This window comes from Phyllostomus discolor, chromosome 7, assembly GCF_004126475.2.
Source record: "Phyllostomus discolor isolate MPI-MPIP mPhyDis1 chromosome 7, mPhyDis1.pri.v3, whole genome shotgun sequence".
NCBI classification, from domain to species: domain Eukaryota; kingdom Metazoa; phylum Chordata; class Mammalia; order Chiroptera; family Phyllostomidae; genus Phyllostomus; species Phyllostomus discolor.
The window spans coordinates 5,144,982-5,163,197 of NC_040909.2; the positions used below are offsets into that span (position 1 = coordinate 5,144,982).

An 18,216-nucleotide genomic window follows, 5' to 3' on the forward strand; every position below is an offset into this window, starting at 1 on the left:
TTGTACACTTAGGTAATCCAAACCCCTATTAAGATATAGCCACCCTGATTGGTGTGGCTCAGCGGATTGAGCATCGTCCTGCAAACTGAAAGGTGGCCAGTTCAATTCCCAGTCAGGCCACAGACATGAGTTGTGGGCCAGGTCCCCAGTTGGGGGCGTGTGAGAGGCAACCGATAAATGTATCTCTTGAATGTTTTTCTCCCTCTCTTTCTCACTCCCTTCCTCTCTCTCTAAAAGTAAATAAATAAGATGTTTTAAAAAATAAAATTTAAAATAAATCTTAAGAAAAAAAAAGATATAGAACATTGCCACCACTCCAGAAAGTTCCCTCATTGCACTTTCATGATCATTTCTTGCCCCTCTGTGGGGACAATGCTCTAGCAAACTGAGCTTACCTGGCCAGAGCTATTTTGGACTAGTTTTAACCTCACAAAAAAAGTTGCAAAAAAACACAGAGATCTCATATATTCCTCAACCAGTTCCCTCAACGTTAACATCTTATATATACCATAGTACAATGATCAAAACCAGGAAATGAATGTTGTTACAATACTATTTAAACTACAAACCTTCAGTACCTCATGCAGATGTCACTTCTTTTCTCACTAATGTTCTATTTTGTTTTCTTCTGTTTTCCAGTTAAGGATCTAATCCAGAATCCCACATAGGATTTAGCTGTTATTTATTCTTAGTCTGTGCCAATCTGTGACAGTTTTCAGTTCTTTCTGAGTCTTTCATGATGTTGGCACTTTGAAGAGTACTTCTTACTTGTCTCATAGAATGCACCTCAGTTCAAATTAGCCTGATACTTCCTCACGGCTGGGAAACAGTTACACGTTTTTGGCCAGACTGGCACAGAAATTGTGTCGTGTCCTTCTCTGAGAATTGTATGAAGGGGTCCGTGAATCAGTAAGTCTCATTGACGGCCTTTTTATTGCCGAGTAGCAGTCCATTGCGTAAAAGGCCAGTTTGCTCATCCACCTTTCTGTTGGTGGGTGCCCGACCCGTCTCTCATTTTTTAGCTCTTACAAATAATGCTATGGACATTTTGTACAAGTCTTTCTGTGAACTTTTTTCCCCATTTCTCTTCAGTAAGCTACCTGAGGGCAAAATCGCTGAATCATAGGATAGGTATTATTTGATTTATAAAAATAGGTCTTTTTGAAAGCAGTTGTATCATTTTGCATTCCTTCCAACAATATGTGAGATTCCCAGTTGCTCCTTATCCACATTTAATATTGTCTGCTTTCTTAAATTTTAGCCATTCTGGTGAATGAATTTATCTCAATTTTTAAAAATTTAAAAGATTCTACTTTTAAATTTTCAAATTTACAGAAAGTCGAAAGAATAGTACCATGAGCAGCCATACACCTTTTGCCTAGACTGACAGTTAACATTTTGCTACATTTACTCTTTCTCTCACGTGCATTTGTATACATGCCTAATAAGTACATATAAACTACTTTTTCCTGAAGATGTATTTTCCAAGAACAAAGACACTTTCCTACATTAATACATTACTGTTATTAAACTCAGGAAATTTAATATTGGTGTGATAATATTACCTAACATACAGTCCATATTCAGATTTTCCCAGTGAAGTTCTCTGTAGCTTTTTGTTTTGTTTTTCAAATCCTGAATCCCATATTGCTTTTGGTTGTCACGGTGTCATTTCAGTCCCCTCTAACCTAGAATGCTCCCCTAGCACCTTATTCCTTATCTCATGACACTGGTGTTTTTAAAGGGGCCGGGGGAGAAGAAGGGTTACTCAGAACAAGGGGCTGCCGATGCACAGTCCCCAGGCCAGACACAGCCCGGTGTTGATGTGTGTGTTTGGTCTGTATTGTACATGAAAATCTGAATTTGTTACCGGTACAAGTCACGCATTGCTTAACGACAGGGATACCTTCTGAGAAATGTATCATTAAGCTATTTCGTCACCATGTGGACATCAGAGCGCACTTACGCAACCGTGGTACAGCCCACTGCACACGCAAGGCATATGGTACAGCCTGCTGCTCCTAGTGCAAGCCTATACAGCGTGTTACAATGCTGGATACTTTAAGCAGTTGTAAACAGTGGCAAGTTTTGTGTATCTAAACATAGCTAAACAACAGGAGGTTAAATCAAGCGCAAGAGAAAAATGATGCAATCAAGAGATGCCATAAACACGAGATGTATGAGGCTGCTGCTAACACAGCATATTGTGTTACAACAAACTTTTTTTAAATAAATGGAAAGAGTACACTCTAATGATAAAAAGTGTAGTACAGTACATACATAAACGAGTTATATAGTTATTTATCACCACCAAATATTATGTCCTGTGCAAATTGTATGTGTGACACCACTGACAGTGGGTTTGTTGACACCACCGTCCCCACAGACATCACCATAAACATGTAATGTGTTGTGCCACGATGTTGAGATGGCTGCAGCCTCACTAGGCAGTAGGAACTCTTTAGCTCCATTATCATCTTACTGGACCACCATCGTGTATGCAGACTGTCAGTGACCAAAACGTCGTTATGCAGCACATGACTTTATTGGAGCATGAGATGGCAACACTGGGCTGACATTCCACATGAATGTGGATGGCATATGAGTAGTGAGCCTTCCTCTTTATATTTGTCAGCTTGTACAGTATTCAACATACATGGAACTGTGGAACGAAAGTGATGTTTTTTGGTGATACTCAGTTATTTTAGGTAGCATGGTCACACTGACAGAACACGGAATCACATGAAATTATCCACCAGTAAAATTATGTCCTGGCCAGGTCTTCAACCCACATTCCTCCAAAGAAAAAGTCTTTCTTTGAGTTGAAGCTTTTTTTTTTAAGATTTTAGTCATTTTTTAGAGGGGGGAAAGGAGGGAGGGAGAAAGGGAAGGAAACAACAATGTGTGGTTGCCTCTTGAGTGCCCCCTACTGGGGACCTGGCCTGCAACCCAGGCATGTGCCCTGACTGGGAATCAAACCAGTAACCCCTTGGTTCACAGGGCGTCACTCAATCCACTGAGCAACACCAGCCAGGGCTAAAGCTGGTATTCTTTACTGAGCTCTAATGGTCACTGATCTCCCTGCCTGACAGAGGCCCTAGTCTGAGACCGATATTTTGTTAGAATTGAATAGCATTGTTTTGTTTTCATTATACTTATTGATACAGTTACCTTCTGGTTATGGAAGGTAACATTGGTAAGTAAGCAATTGTACGTGTTTGTATAGAAATGATTGAAGCAGTATTAATTATCTGATAATAGATCTCATTTACTGAGTACCTGTTATGTACTGCTTTCCTTAACATTTATTAAGCCCCTTTGTACATACGAAAAGAAGCGAGAGAGGTGTAGCGATGTGCTTGGCTCGTCAGAGCAGTTGTACTACTCTGAAAGATAACCTGCAATGCCATCCCAGCCCCTTGGATCTGATAATCCTGATAAACTAATACCCACAGGAAGGTGGCATCATATGGTTTTACATGTGACGTAGTGGAGCATCAGGGCCAGTGGCAGGCATGTGGGTCGGGTGAGAGAATGGGCACCATGATTTAGATATCCGTGTTTGCTTAAATTGTGGAACACTTTCTCAAAACAATGCTGCCTCAGAAAAACTCGGCACCTGAGCTGTGTACACGGAGGTGCAAAGCTGGATTCTTACAGGAAGGCTCTTGTTTCAGTAGTCCTTAAGTTTCTGCTTGCATAGGGGGAATAATCTGACTTGGGGACTTCCACTATGTCGTCACAAACTGAGATGAGCATAGTCATTTTTTTTCCAGCAGCTGTGAAAGCCATCGTTTCTCCTTGTGTTTACCCTGCAGGAACAGCTTTCTCAAGTCCTCGATGCCATGTTTGAAAGGGAAGTCAAGGCGGATGAGCATGTTATTGACCAAGGAGATGATGGAGACAACTTTTATGTTATAGAACGGTAAGAGATGGGGCTTTGTGGTCGTGCAGCCACACTTACAATGACTCATGTGTAGGACAAGTGCTTTACGCTATACTTTGTTCAGGCCCAAGAGGACGTAGGCAGGTGAACCAGCTTCCCAGAGCTTACCCATCTCCTTCCACAGCCTGCCCCTTTCTGCTGTGGTCCTGAGTCCTCAGTACTCCCCACACTTGGGCTGCCACTGTCTTCCTGGAAAGTCTCCTTTACAGTTAGGCAAGCTGTGCTTTATAAACCTGTCGTCAGTGTTCAGAGGAATTGATTTCCTGAAGAACAGCTGTGATTCTGGTATCATATGAATCTTTGAATCCCAGCCTCATTTTACACGGGAATACACCGCCTCAACCTCTGCCTCTGTTCCAGGTGTAAGCCATGATGGAAAATACGAAATGTGTGGGTTTGACCTGCTCGCCTTAGTGTGCCCTAACATCTGGAGCTGTTGGTATCATCTGGGGGACTCCTTATGACCGCTGCTGAAAGGGGTGCTCTCACCAGAGTTGAAGATCAACACGATGTTGCCTTACCCAATAACTTCCATATTTATTTTTAAATTTTTTTAGAGGTTAATCACTTTTTATTGTTGAATTATATTGTCAAATCTACATCTACAGTTTAATCGGGAAAAAGTGCTTTGCATTTACATCAAGGGAATTTTTTCTTTTGAAGTAATTTCAGAGTTACAGAAATGTTACACAAATAATACAAAAAAATTCTCATAAACCTAGTTCCCCAGGTTAGTGTTTTACGGGATTGCTTTATTGTTTGAGAGTAAGTTGCGATTACAATGCCTCTTCACCACCAAATACTTCGGTGTATATTTCCTACAAATAGGACATTCTTTTACATAAGCACAGAACAATTTTAAAAATCAGAAATTAACATTTATACAGTACTGTCATCTCCTCTACAGACTTATTCCATTTTTCCGATTGTTTCCCTGATTTCCAAGATTCTTTTAGTCTCTGCCAAGTAGCTGTAACAGATTCGTGTGGTTCCCTTTCTTGTCAGGCCTTGGCTTGTGCGGACTCTTGCGCAGAAAATGTTCTCACTCCTTGAATAACCTTTGGACCCTGAATATCTGTGACAGTGTTACAGCGAGAAGGAATGTTTTATTTAAGGAGTAAAGACATTACAACGCCCTGGCTGGTGTAGCTCAGTGGATTGAGTGTGGGCTGGGAACCAAAGTGTCCCAGGTTCGATTCCCAGCCAGGGTACATGCCTGGGTTGCAGGCCATAACCCCAGCAACCGCACATGGATGTTTCTCTCTCTCTCTCTCTCTCTCTCTCTCTCTCTCTCTCTCCCCCTCCCTCCCCCTCCCTTCCCTCTCTAAAAATAAATAAATAAAATCTTTAAAAAAAGATTAAAAAAAAAGACATTACAAATAATAATCTTCCAAGCTACATCCCCACACCCAGCAGCAGCCACCTTTCCCCCTTGCTCTGCCGTGTGCTCTCCCACCGGCTCAGGAGTCCCAGGGGCCTGCAGTGTGGGAAGCAGGCATCCACCTGCACGTGTCCATAGCCTAAAGGTAGAAATGTCTGTCTGCAAAGGGAATGATTTGTTACGTGTGTAAATGAGACGGATTAGCTTTTGTATGCTGTGAAAGTAATTACTAACGCATTGGGAAGACTATCATTTAAGTAAAAAGATATGGTTCCTGACCTCAAAAAATTCATCTGATAGACAGACCCTTAAATAGATAATTATTACTTATCCATTTAAGGATAAGAAATCCAATAATTATAATCATTAATTATAAATGGATGTAGTGGGAACAACAGTGATAAAACTATGTTCTGTTATTTGGAAGAGGACTTGAGTGAGAGCAGCCGCATCTGCTTTGCGGCTGACCTTTGACCTGAAATGGCTCATGTCATTCCCAAAATTCAGTAACTAGTGTCTCCTGGAGGACTGACTCTGAATTCCGTTCCCAGTCATGGCCTCATTACTTTTGCCCTGTCTGCCAGGTCTGGGATAGGTCCGCTTCCCTGTGGAGTGGTGAGCTCTCTTAAGAGCAGAGTCGGTGCTGCATAACCTGATACTTTAGTGATTGATTTTAATCACTGCTTCCTGTGTAGCATACAATACTTAGTGATTTTATCAAAGTGAAGGCTCTTAATAAGAAATTTAGAGAATTGAAATAAAAACAGGAGCCCTGGCTGGTGCGGCTCAGTGGCTTGAGCTGATTCCTGTGAACAGAAAGGCTACCAGTTTGAGTCGCACTTGCCTAGGTTTCAAACCAGGTCCCCAGTTGGGGGTGTGTGAGAGGCAACTGATTGAATTTGTCTCCTTTTCTCCCTCCCTTCCCCTTTCTAAAAATAAATAAAAATATATTTTTAAACAATGAAAACTGGAAAGATAGTGATCTGGCCATAATTTCATTACCAGAGTATATCCGTTTTTCCCCCTATGTTTTACTGTTGAGGTTAAATCTATTACCCCAGATTTGGTTCAGATGCTTTGACTGATGATACCATACACACTAAGGAAATAAAAAGGTTTCTTACTCACATAATGAGGCTTTTTAGGGAGAGCAAGTCAAGCTCCCAGCAAGTCCAAAAATGACGGTAGGGAGGGGTGACTGACTTGGAACTTAACTTCACGGGGTTTAGAAGGTGGGACTGGGGTGAGGGTCCTCTTACGTATGGGCTGGCACTTGCGTTGTCTGAATATCCCATCAGCACCATCAGAGGAAGCAGGAGGCTTTCTTACCAGCTTTCCTACATGTGAGATGGGAGAGGAAGGTGGACTGACAGGGTGGGGCTTGAAAGCTATGACAGTCAAACATCAAAAATGGAGTTGACTGTTTATTACATTTACATGTATGTACTTTTTTACATTGTGTCATACATTGTTGTGTGGCCTGGTTTCGAAATCCATTTTAAGTAGTTTGCCATGGGATGCAGCATTTGCTGTCACCTTCGTATGGACTGTATAATGTGGATAGAGACATGCATTTGACCTATCTCTTCTTGTTAGCAGATTAAATTGTAATTTTTGCTGTTACAAATATTACCTGGTGAGCATCCTTGTAATTAAGTCCTTTTCAGTATCTTTGATTATCTCCTTTAGAATGCCAGTTAGAAATGGAATTGCTGTGTCAAAGGGTCTCTTTAAGGAATTTGCTGTATGTTGTTAATTATCTTGGAGAAACTTGGGAACATGTACTGTTGCCTCAAGTGGTGTATTGAGAGTGCCTGTTTCTCCAGCTGCTTGTCAGTTCTGAATATCATTATCAATCAACAGATAGAAATGTTATTTTTGTTTTTTTAATTTTAATCAAGTCTACATTCTAGTTTTCAACAGACTACAAAACAAAACCCTACATTCATTTGAATAACTGCAGGAAAAGCATTTGACAAAATGCTTCATCACCTTTTCTTGATAAAAACTCTCAACAAACTAGCAACAGAAGGGACTTTTCTCCAAACTAATTAAAGGTATTTTTAAAAACCTACAGCTAACATCATACTTACGGCGAAAAATGGAATGTTTTCCCTTTAAGACCAGGAACAAGACAAGGATGTCTGCTCTCCCACTTCTATTTAATATTGTATGTAGGTCCTAGCCAGTGCAGTAAGGCAAAGAATAAAGAAGGAAAAGAAGGAGGGAACGTGGGCAGGAGGGCATATAGATTGGAAAGTAAGAAGTAAAACTCTCTTTGCAGATTATATGACCCTCCAGAACAGGGCTGTCAAACTCATTTTCACCGGGGGCCACATCAGCCTTGAGGTAGCTTTCTATGACCAAATGTACTTTCAGCTCCTTAGCAGTTAAGGAGTAGTTACATTTATCCAGTCCTAAAATTATTTCGGCCCTTTGAAGGCAACCGCAAGACTAATGTGGCCCCCGGTGAAAATGAGTTTGACACCCCTGCTTTAGAAGATCCTAACAGTGCTACAAAAAAACTACTAGAACTAATAATTGGGTTTAGCAAGGTCACAGAATACAAAGTCCAAATGCATAAATCTTTTGGGAATGCCCTATAACAATGTTTTCTATCTTGTATACTTTCTATTTATATACCACCTGCCAGTTCTTAACTTTATTGTTGGAATTAATAAGTGAAATTGGTTTTTGTTTTACTTTCAGGGGAACTTACGATATTTTAGTAACAAAAGAAAATCAGACCCGCTCTGTTGGTCAGTATGACAACCGTGGGAGTTTTGGAGAGCTGGCTCTGATGTACAACACCCCGAGAGCTGCTACCATCATTGCCACTTCAGAAGGCTCCCTCTGGGGACTGGTGAGTTGGAGAAATGGTTCCCCTTGCATGGCCCAGTACTAATTCCCCTTATTCCTGAGTGTCTGTCCTTTGGCTGTTGATTAACGCTGTATTTTATAGACAGTTATTTGAAAGACATGGTGGAAGGCCCTGGCTGGTGTAGCTCAGTGGGTTGGGTGTCGTCCCACAAGCGGAAAGGTCACTGGATCCAGTCCCGTCAGGGCACTGGCCTGGGTGGCGGGGCCAGGTGCCCGGTTGGAGGCATGCAAGAGGTGACCGATTGACATTTATGTCGCACGTTGGTGTTTCCCTCCCTCTTTTTCTCTCTTCCCCTCTCTCTGATCATAAATGAATAAAATATTTAAATAAATAAATAAAATGATTTGTCAGTACCATTTATTCTAAATTACAGGACAACAGCTGGGTCTCCTGACCCTGCAGTCATGTCAGCTCTTACTACATTTTCTGTTTGATGTTTTTATGAGACAAGTAGGCGGGGGGGTGGAGTAACACTCTACATAAGAGAGAGCAATAAGAAAAATAAGTCATTGAGCCCTGGCTGGTGTGGCTCAGTGGAATGAGTGCCGGACTATGAAGCAAAGGGTCCCTGGTTCGATTCCCAGTCAGGGCACATGCCTGGGTTGCAGGCCAGGTGCCCAGTAGGGGGCACAGGAGAGACAACCACACACTGATGTTTCTCTCCCTCTCTTTCTCCCTCCCTTCCCCTCTGTCTAAAAATAAATAAAATCTAAAAAAAATCTTATGTTTAAAAATCTTTTTTTTAAACTTATCCTTGATCACTCCAACCTACTGTGAAATCTCTCTCCCTCCTTGGAATTCTTGTGGGACTTATTTTGTCTCTGTAGTTCATCCAGTACATTTCATATGCCGTCTTGAACTATAAATTTTTTTATTCCCATATATTTTGTATTGTCTCCTCATTGAGATTGTAAAGTCCTTGAGGGCAAAAAACCATCTGATTGTTTTATGTCTTTTTTCTGAGGGTGCATCTTTTCACATTGAACAGTGATTGACTGTAAGCTCACAAATGTTTAATTAGAAGTTTTGCATTTTGTATTCTATTCATGGCCCGTAGGTGGCACCCATTGAGTACTACATAGCAAGCAACAATTTGTAGACATCTGTCTGGCCCAGGCTGTAGTCTTTTTCTCCAATTGATGACTTAGATTGAAATATCTGACTTAGTACCTTTCACAGTCCTCTAATACTTGCTGTGGCCAGTTAATTAAACCATATTTGTTCTCTTACATACACATTTATCAAGATTTTCATGTTCTTTCTTGTAGGACCGTGTGACTTTTAGAAGAATCATAGTGAAAAACAATGCAAAAAAGCGGAAGATGTTTGAAACATTTATTGAATCTGTGCCCCTTCTTAAATCACTAGAGGTAAAATCTATTTAAATAAGACTCTGTCTATGTAGATTTAAGGAAAGCTATTAAGCCTGGGTAGGGTGGCTCAGTTCATTGGAGTGTTGTCCCACACATCAAAAGGTTGTGGGTTTGATTCCTGATCAGGGCATATATACCTAGGTTTCAGGTTTGAGGCGCGTACGGAAGGCAGCCGATCAATGTTTCTTTCTCACATCAATATTTCTCTCTCCCCCCTCCTCTTGCTCTCTCTCTAAAATCAATAAACGTATCCTTGGGTCAAAATGAAAAAAAAAAAAAGAATAGAAAAGCTATTGGAACTATCCTATTGCCCTGGCCAGGTAACTCAGTTGGTTAGAGCATCATCCTGATAGTCCAAGGTTGCAGGTTTGATCCCCAGTCAGGGCGCATACAAGAAGCAACCAATGACTGTATAAATACGTGGAACAAGAAATCAGTGTCTCTCTCTCTCCCCCCATAATCAATAAATTTTAAAAAATTAATTAAAAACAATTCTATTGTTAGGTTTTCAAATCAAAGTATTCTAATCCATTTCTTTGGTGTATAGGTGTTATTTGTGACTTTTAGTTGCAGTGTTTTCCTTATCATTTGTGAGTGTGTCTGTTGTTTCAGGTGTCAGAACGAATGAAGATTGTGGATGTGATAGGAGAGAAGATCTATAAGGATGGAGATCGCATAATCGCTCAGGTGAGGGGTGGGGACTCGCCTCCTGAAGGACGAGTGCACCGTTTGTCCTCTCACTTTGGGGAGCCCGTGTTGCGAGACGCTAGGACACACTTCCTGCAGGGTGTTCCGAAGCCCTTTGATGTTCATCTCGCCGACATGCAGATCTGTCGCCTTCATTCGCCTTTCTGTGGCTGCGGGTGTGTGTTCTTTTGGATGTCATTTTCTTTTGATCCTGAGCAAGCTTCATTCATGGCTGTTAAAACCTGGGGAAGGTCAAACAGTTGTGCCTTTTACCGTTTGTCTGTGTTTGGCACAGAGGCAGAGCCTTAGCTAATCTAACACAAACCAGAGTCTTCGGTCTCCAAAGCAACTCTGTCCTGAAAGCCCCAGGCCTTCAGGAGGTATGAGAAGCCACAGTGTTTTCTGGTGTGTCTGTGCTCTTAAAGACACGAGTGCTGGCTAGTGGTGCAAAACGGACACAAATTAATATGCTTATTATAGACTCCTTTTGACAGTGTCTCTAGACCAAGGGTTCTCAAGCAGTTCCAAATGGTTTTGAGAGGAAGAATGACAGAGTATCCTATTTCCAAAGCATAGTCTGGCATCAGTGAAACATGAATTGGTGCCCTGATTGGTGTAGCTTAGTGGGTTGGGCATCATCCCACAAAGCAAAAGGTTGTCAGTTGGATTCCTAGTCAGGGCATGTGCCTGAGTCGCAGGTTTGGTCCCACATTAGGGCGCATATAAGAGGCATCCGATCGATGTTTCTCTCCCTCTCTTTCTCCCTTCCCATCTGTAAAAATAAATTTTAAAAATCTTTTTTTTAAAAATAAATTGGCTTCAGCTTCATTGAATAATCAAGGAAATGCAAATTAAAAATCACATTTAGGAACCATTTTCATACATATTACTTTGTCAGAAAGTAGGAATCTGACTTTTTTTAGGGAGGGAGAGAAACATCAGTGTGTGGTTGCCTCTCGAGCACCCCTCACTGGGGACCTGCCTGCAACCCAGGCATGCACCCTGACTTCGAACTGAACTGGCGACCCTTTGGTTCAGAGGCCGGTGCTCAGTCTACCGAGTCACACCAGCCAGGGCATGACCTTTTTTTTTTTTAATCTGACAATTTTAAGTGATGTAGCAAGAACTTTTATTCACTGTTAATAGGAGAGTAACTTAGTTGAACCCCTTTGGAGAGAAATTTAATCTTAGCCTATAAACTTCAATTTATTCTTAATCTAGAGGTTTCTTTCCTTGATCTTTTCAGAGAAATGCTCTCACACATCAGAAGCGGCCCAGCCCTCACGAGTTCCTTCTCAGCCACAGCCCTCCTGCCGCCCTACCCTGACTTGCATGGCAGTCACGTGCTTACCACTCTTTATAGGTCTTACCACTTGTGTGTACACCTTAAACAATACGGCCAAGGTTTACTTCTTTTTTTATTTCTTTCATTGGAATTAGGAAGTATATACTTTATTTGCATCCTGCTTTTTTTGCTCCATGTTCATTCACATTGCATGCAGCTGTAGTTTATTCAGGGGCGCGGGGTATTGCGCTGTCCTCTTCCAGTGTATGAATAGAAACTGTTTGCCTTTGCACCGCTGATGGACATTTAGGATACTTCTAGTTTTTAGCTATTACAAACAATACGTAAGTGATTACGGTGATTTCAAATGTTAAAGCTACCTTTTGTTGCTGACATAAGATAAACCAATGTGGCCATGATATAATATCCTTTTTATATGTTGATAAATTCAATTTGCTAATATTTTGTTTAAGATTTTATATCTACACCCAGCTGGTGTGGCTCTGTGGATTGAGTGCTGGCCTGCGAACCAGAAGGTCACCAGCTCGATTCCCAGTCTAGGACACGTGCCTGAGTTGTGGGCCAGGTCCCCAGCAGGGGACATGTAAGAGGCAACCACACATTGATGCTTCTCTGCCTCTCTCCGTCCCTTCTCCTCTCTAAAAATAAAATCTTTTTAAAAAATAAAAAAGTAATATTTGAGCAATGCAGAAATGTATACACTATGAGTTAAAGGTTTCTTTTTTTTTTCTTTTTTTTTTAAAGATTTTATTCATTTTTAGAGAGGGAAGGGAAGGAGGGGGGGGGGGGAGAGAGAGAGAGAGAGGGAGAGGGAGAGAAACATCAATGTGCGGTTGCTGGGGGTTATGGCCTGCAACCCAGGAATGTACCCTGGCTGGGAATCGAACCTGGGACACTTTGGTTCCCAGCCCGCGCTCAATCCACTGAGCTATGCCAGCCAGGGCTTAAAGGTTTCTTTAAAAACAAAACAAACAAACAAACAAAAAAACGCCCTGACTGGTGTGACTCAGTGGTTGAGTGCCGGCCTGTGAATCAAAGGGTCACTGGTTCGATTCCCAGTCAGGGCATATGCCTGGGTTGTGGGCCAGTTAGTTCCCCAGTGGGGCTACGTGATAGGCAACCACACATTTATGTTTCTTTCCCTCTTTCTCTCTCCCTTCCTCTCTCTAAAAAATAAGTAAAATCTTTATTAAAAAAGATTTTATATCTATGTTCCCAAGTGAGGCTTATATATACTTTTCCATTTTATAATAGCTTTGTCAGACTTTGGTATCAAGATAATGTTAACTCATAATGTAAGTTGGAATTCAGTTCTCTTTCTATTATCTGAAGAGTTTGTGTAAGATTAGAGTTTCTGTCTGGCGTGGCTCAGTGGTTGAGTGCCGGCCTGGGAATCAAAGGTCAGTGGTTTGATTGCCAGTCTAGGGCACATACCTGGGTTGTAGGCCAGGTCCCCAGTAGGGGGCGTGTGAGAGGCAGCCACACATTGATGTTTCTCTCCCTCTCTCTCTCCCTTCTCTCTAAAAAATAAATAAATAAAATCTTTTTAAAAATTAGAGTTTCTTGGATATTTTATGGAACCAGTGTTTTCTTTGTGGAAAGATTTTGACTACAGATTATTTTAATTGTTAAACTATTTGAATTTTTTCATTTTTTAAAATTGAATTTATCAGGGTGATATTGGTTAATAAAATTATATGGCTTTCAGGTATACAATTCTACAATATATTTCATCTTTGGTGTGTTTTGGTAAGATTTCTTTTTTAGGGATTTATTCATCTCTTTTAAAATGCAGTGTTATTGGCATAAAGTTGGTCATAGTGTTCCTATTAATGTCTTATAAATATCTACAGCATCTAGAATGATGTTTCTATTTTCTCATCTTTTTTTTGAGATTGTATTTATCTTTAGAGAGAGGAGAATGGAGGGAGAAAGAGAGGGAGAGAAACATTGATATATGAGAGAGAAACAGATTGGTTGCCTCTCAACATGCCCCCAACCAGGGACCTGGCCCGCAACCCAGGCATGTGTCCTAACCAGGAATCAAACTGGCGATCTTTTGGTTCTCAGGCTGGTGCTCAAGCCATTGAGCCACACCAGCCAGGGCTCTTTTTTAAAAAAAAAAAAAAAATTGTTCCTTTATTTTTAGAGAGAGCGAAAGCAAGGGAGAAAGAGAGAGAGAGAAACGTTGATGGGTGGGGCTAACTTTGGTCACCCCTCGCCCACCGAACCCATAACCCAGGCATGTGCCCTGACTGGGAATTGAGCTGCCAACCTTTTGCTTTGCAGGCCAATGCCCAACCCACTAAGCCACACCAGTCAGGGCGATTCTTTGAGGTTTTTTGAAGAACCAACTTCTTCCTTTTAATGCTATTGGGTATTTGTTTTCTGTTTTATTACTTTCTGCCGTTACCTTTTTTCCTTTCCTCTATTTTTTGTAATTTTTTTTCTATTCTGTTGAGTTAGATGCTTAGCTCTTTACTTTTCAGCCTTTCTTGTACATTATGGGCATTTTAAAACTAGAAGTTTCCCTACGTCTCTGAAGACCAGTGATAATCCTCAGCACTTAGAGATTTCTGCTGTAAGTCCCCTTGGACATCTGTGCTCTGACTTCTGTTACTCTTTAGCACCAACACGCCACAGGCTTCTTTCTGCAGCCCAGTTGTTCTTTACACGTGCATGATGCCTGAGGATGGGCTCCTTGCACAATACAGATGTCCGGCTGGGGCCCGGATGCAGCAGAAAGAACAGAAGCCACTGCCTGTGGCAGGGGATGGTAGCATCCTAGCATGCACCTCAGCCTGCTTCCGGAGTTCTCCACACCACACCTGCTGTCTGGGCAGCCCCTGGCCAGCAGCTGTTTCTTCAGAGTTTTTTTATTCCATCCTTTTAAGTTTATCAACACAATTTTTTATGTTTGTGTTGATTTTTTAGTTTCTTTCATGGCTCTCCATCCTTCATTAACTCCTGTCGTACACTTACTTGAGTGATGCTAGAACTTCATGGTAATCTGGCTCTGCCGAGTGTAGGGTAGCGACCCAACATAGCAGCACTGAAACCCACAGACACCCCTCCGTAAAGCTGTGGCTCTCACTCACATGGGACAGTGATTATACGTGGTGACCCGGCACTAGAAAACAGGACCGTCAGCCTCCACTGTGTATGGTGCCCACTTGGAGTACTGTATGGTAGCCGAGGGGTATGAAGCCTTATGAGTGCTCAGAAGTATAGAGTCTCATTGAAGATATAAGACCCAGAAGGAATGAGAGCGTATGATTAATATTGCACTATCCAGTGTAGATGGTCACTGCTTCAGAGCTTACGAGTGCGGGCTAAGAGTCTGAAGTACTCCCGAAAGCTGTTTCTCCCCTGCTTGCCTAACTCTCACCTCCTTGCAGCCTCTGCTTAAATCTCACCTTCTCAGTGAGGCTGTCTGTCGGGTACGGTAGCCATCTCCTCCCTGAGCCTTCCACATCTCACGTTCTCTGCTCACTTTGTTTCCTGTAGCCCTTACTACCTTCCAACACAGAAATAACTTACTGATTGTTATGTCGATTGTTTACAGTTTGTTCATGCTACCAGACTGTAGATTTCACAAGGGCAGGGATATTTGTTTTGTCCGCTGCCTGTATCACGTGCCTAGGGTAGAACAGTGCCTGGCAGAGAGTAAGTACTTAATTATTTGTTGAATTACCTGAATGACTAGTTCAGCTAAGCGGGGTAAAATCAAAACAAACTAAAGAAAAGCCTGAGGCTCATAAGGATGACATCAGCCCACATCAAAGCGCCTTTCTCACCAGGCAGGGCTTTCCCGCTGCCCCCAGACGGCTGCATTTGATGGTCAAGATGACCCAGGGGTGGCCAGGAGCCACCTTGATAGTGCCTGTAACAGCCTTGGCTCCTGACCCCTTGACATAGGTTTCAGCAGTGTTCCAAGAAGAGCAATGCTCTGTGCAGCTGGCAGCCCGGGCATAGTCATGGAAGAAAAGGTGAATACTCCGTGTGAAGAAGGAGAGATATGTGTCAGTTCTGTGGGACTGACATCCCCTGTGAGCAGGACCTTCTCTTTTTGTTCTGAATTTGCTAGCCATTGTCTGATCTGTAGAGTTGGAAAATAAATATAAATCAGAGCTCAGGCAATGACAAAATGATCTACTTCTGTGTCCACCTTCAATACACATGTACCTGACCTCCTTTCCCTTTTCAGGGCGAAAAAGCTGACAGCTTTTACATTATAGAGTCCGGTGAAGTGAAGATCTTGATTAGAAGCAAGGTGAGTTGGTGTGTGATGATGTAAGTTATTCCAGGGAAGAGCCAGGTGCCAGGTGCACGCACAGAAAGTCACTGTTTGTTCTAAGTAGCGTGAAGTGTGTTTAGTGTGCCCAAACCGCCATTGTTAGGTGAGGCAAAGACCCGTGTTTAGGCCCATCCGCTGATGGTGGTTTACTGTAATGTATTATGTTTGTCCCTATTGCCTCTGCCTCTGTTGTGCAATTAATGATGTGAGAAATATTGGCCTACAAATCAATAAAAAGATAAATACCCTAATGGGAAAATAAGGGAATTACATCATTAAAAACACATGTAGGTGTTGAATACAAAGATAGCTTCCTTTTGGACTGCTGGGAGGGGAGGTCTCTAGGACAGTAATTATGGCTAATTATTGTGGCCATTTGATGGGTTGCGAATTTTGTACATTTTCTAGGTATTCATTTCCACACAGCACAGTGTTGGGTGCGTAGGACAGCAGCGCTGTGACACTGGGGGATGGGCGAGTTTGTCGGAAATGCAGGCCCGCTGAACCAGAATTGGCACTGTGACAGAAGCCCTGGGGTTCTGGTGTGGGTGTGACAGGGCGGTGAGGGCTGTTCCAGCGGAGGGACTAGGTAGGCACCTGCATGTCTGTAGTCTCCGAGAGTGCTGCAGGAGGAGGAAAGCACCTTGGCTTGAATGGGGCAGGCTGGTTGAAGAGCGAACAGGTCAGGGTGGAAGCGTGGACCTGTTGTCAGGGAGGAATAGTCAAGCCACGTAAGCTAATGTACTTCTGTTTATTTTTCTAAATAAGTCTTCAATAAATTACTCTGTTTGCCTATAACATAAAGGGGCTGTTAGAGATTTCAGACTAATTCTTACTAATAAAGTCTAAATAACTTTTTTACTTAAACAAGTTACTGCTTAGTTTAGTAGAGGGATTTGGTTTAAAAAAAGGAAACTCTAGACGTTTAATACAGCACAGTACTTTGCTCACCATTTTCAGTGATCTGATAAGCACTCATTACACCCTACTTGATTTCTTAATACAGAGTTAAACCACCAGATTTCGGGGATGGACACAACTCTTCTTTTAAAAAGCGTGTGAGGGGGCCACTAACTGAAGAGGTAGACAATACCTGAAAAGAAAATTTGTCACTGTAAAGTTTTACCTGAGAAAGGCATGGTCTCAGATCAAACAGTAGCAGCCCAGGATTTTCACTCTTCACCTAGGAAAAGCATTGACATTATTTAGAAAGAATTAACAAAGATGTTGCTTATTTCCCCTGTGCCACAGAGGTCAGCATCTGACAAACTGGGAATACTCACATACAATCATATGTATAAAATATGTGCATTATTCTATGTCAATATGCAATATATTAATAATTATTGATTATGTAACATATTCTATTATGTTATATATCAATGACTATATATTATATATTATAATTACATGTTGTATGTTAATTGTGTGTTATTATGTATAATGTATTACTACAAGGTATATTGTAATATGTGTAAATCTTCACCAGAAATGGTCTGCACCTTACCTTTTGATATTTAGCTGTCACCTGAAAGGTGCTAGGACTCAGATGAAGTGTCAGTGGAAGCCAGCTCCTCTGATTAAACCACGTCACTGACATTAGCCCAAAGTGAACTTCTCAGCAGCTGTGCTAAGTGTGCTAAGAAGGGAATCAAAGTGTGTGTGACTGGACATGCCCAACTGGGGTTCTGGAGTCAGCCTGGGTCATCTTCTCGCCCTACTCTAGACTACAACAAACAAGGATGGTGGGAACCAGGAGGTCGAGATTGCCCGCTGCCATAAGGGGCAATACTTTGGAGAGCTCGCACTGGTGACCAACAAACCCAGAGCCGCTTCGGCTTATGCTGTGGGAGATGTCAAATGCTTAGGTAAGAAAAACTCTTGCCGTGGCTGGTGTGGCTCAGTGGATTGAGCGCCAGCCTGTGAACCAAGGGGTTGCTGGTTCAATTCCCAGTCGGGGCCCATGCCTGGGTTGCAGGCCAGGTCCCCAGTAGGGGGCATGTGAGAGGCAACCAGACATTGGTTTTTCTCTCCCTCTCCCTCTCTTTCTCTTTCTCTCCCTCTCTCTCTCTCTCTAAAAAAATAAATAGATAAAATCTTTTTAAAAAGAAAAGTTCTTTATGTGTGAATACTTTTTTTCTAACACTCAGTATTTTTTTGCTCATCAGCAAGCCTTGACTTGTTTCACCAACTTTACATCTAGACTTGGGCAGTTTGCGTGACCCATCAGAAATGCGTGAATATTTCTTTTCACAAACATTTCTGAGCATTGACTAGCCTGTGGACAAGATGGGCATACGGGCACCCGGGCATTGTCAAAAGAGGAGGCAAGTGTCCGGGCTTGT

At 42.0% G+C, this 18,216-nt stretch overlaps 1 protein-coding gene across 2 annotated transcripts in view; it reads left to right on the forward strand.

Annotated features, from left to right (window-relative positions):
* PRKAR2A (protein kinase cAMP-dependent type II regulatory subunit alpha) overlaps window positions 1–18,216 on the forward strand; it is a 46,731-nt gene that overhangs the window by 24,472 nt on the left and 4,043 nt on the right. For both annotated transcript variants that reach the window (XM_028518423.2, XM_036030356.1), the window contains 6 exons: window positions 3,819–3,925; window positions 8,037–8,190; window positions 9,477–9,578; window positions 10,194–10,268; window positions 15,782–15,847; window positions 17,598–17,739. In XM_028518423.2, coding sequence (XP_028374224.1) covers window positions 3,819–3,925; window positions 8,037–8,190; window positions 9,477–9,578; window positions 10,194–10,268; window positions 15,782–15,847; window positions 17,598–17,739 — 646 coding nt within the window. The remainder of the gene's footprint in view (window positions 1–3,818; window positions 3,926–8,036; window positions 8,191–9,476; window positions 9,579–10,193; window positions 10,269–15,781; window positions 15,848–17,597; window positions 17,740–18,216) is intronic.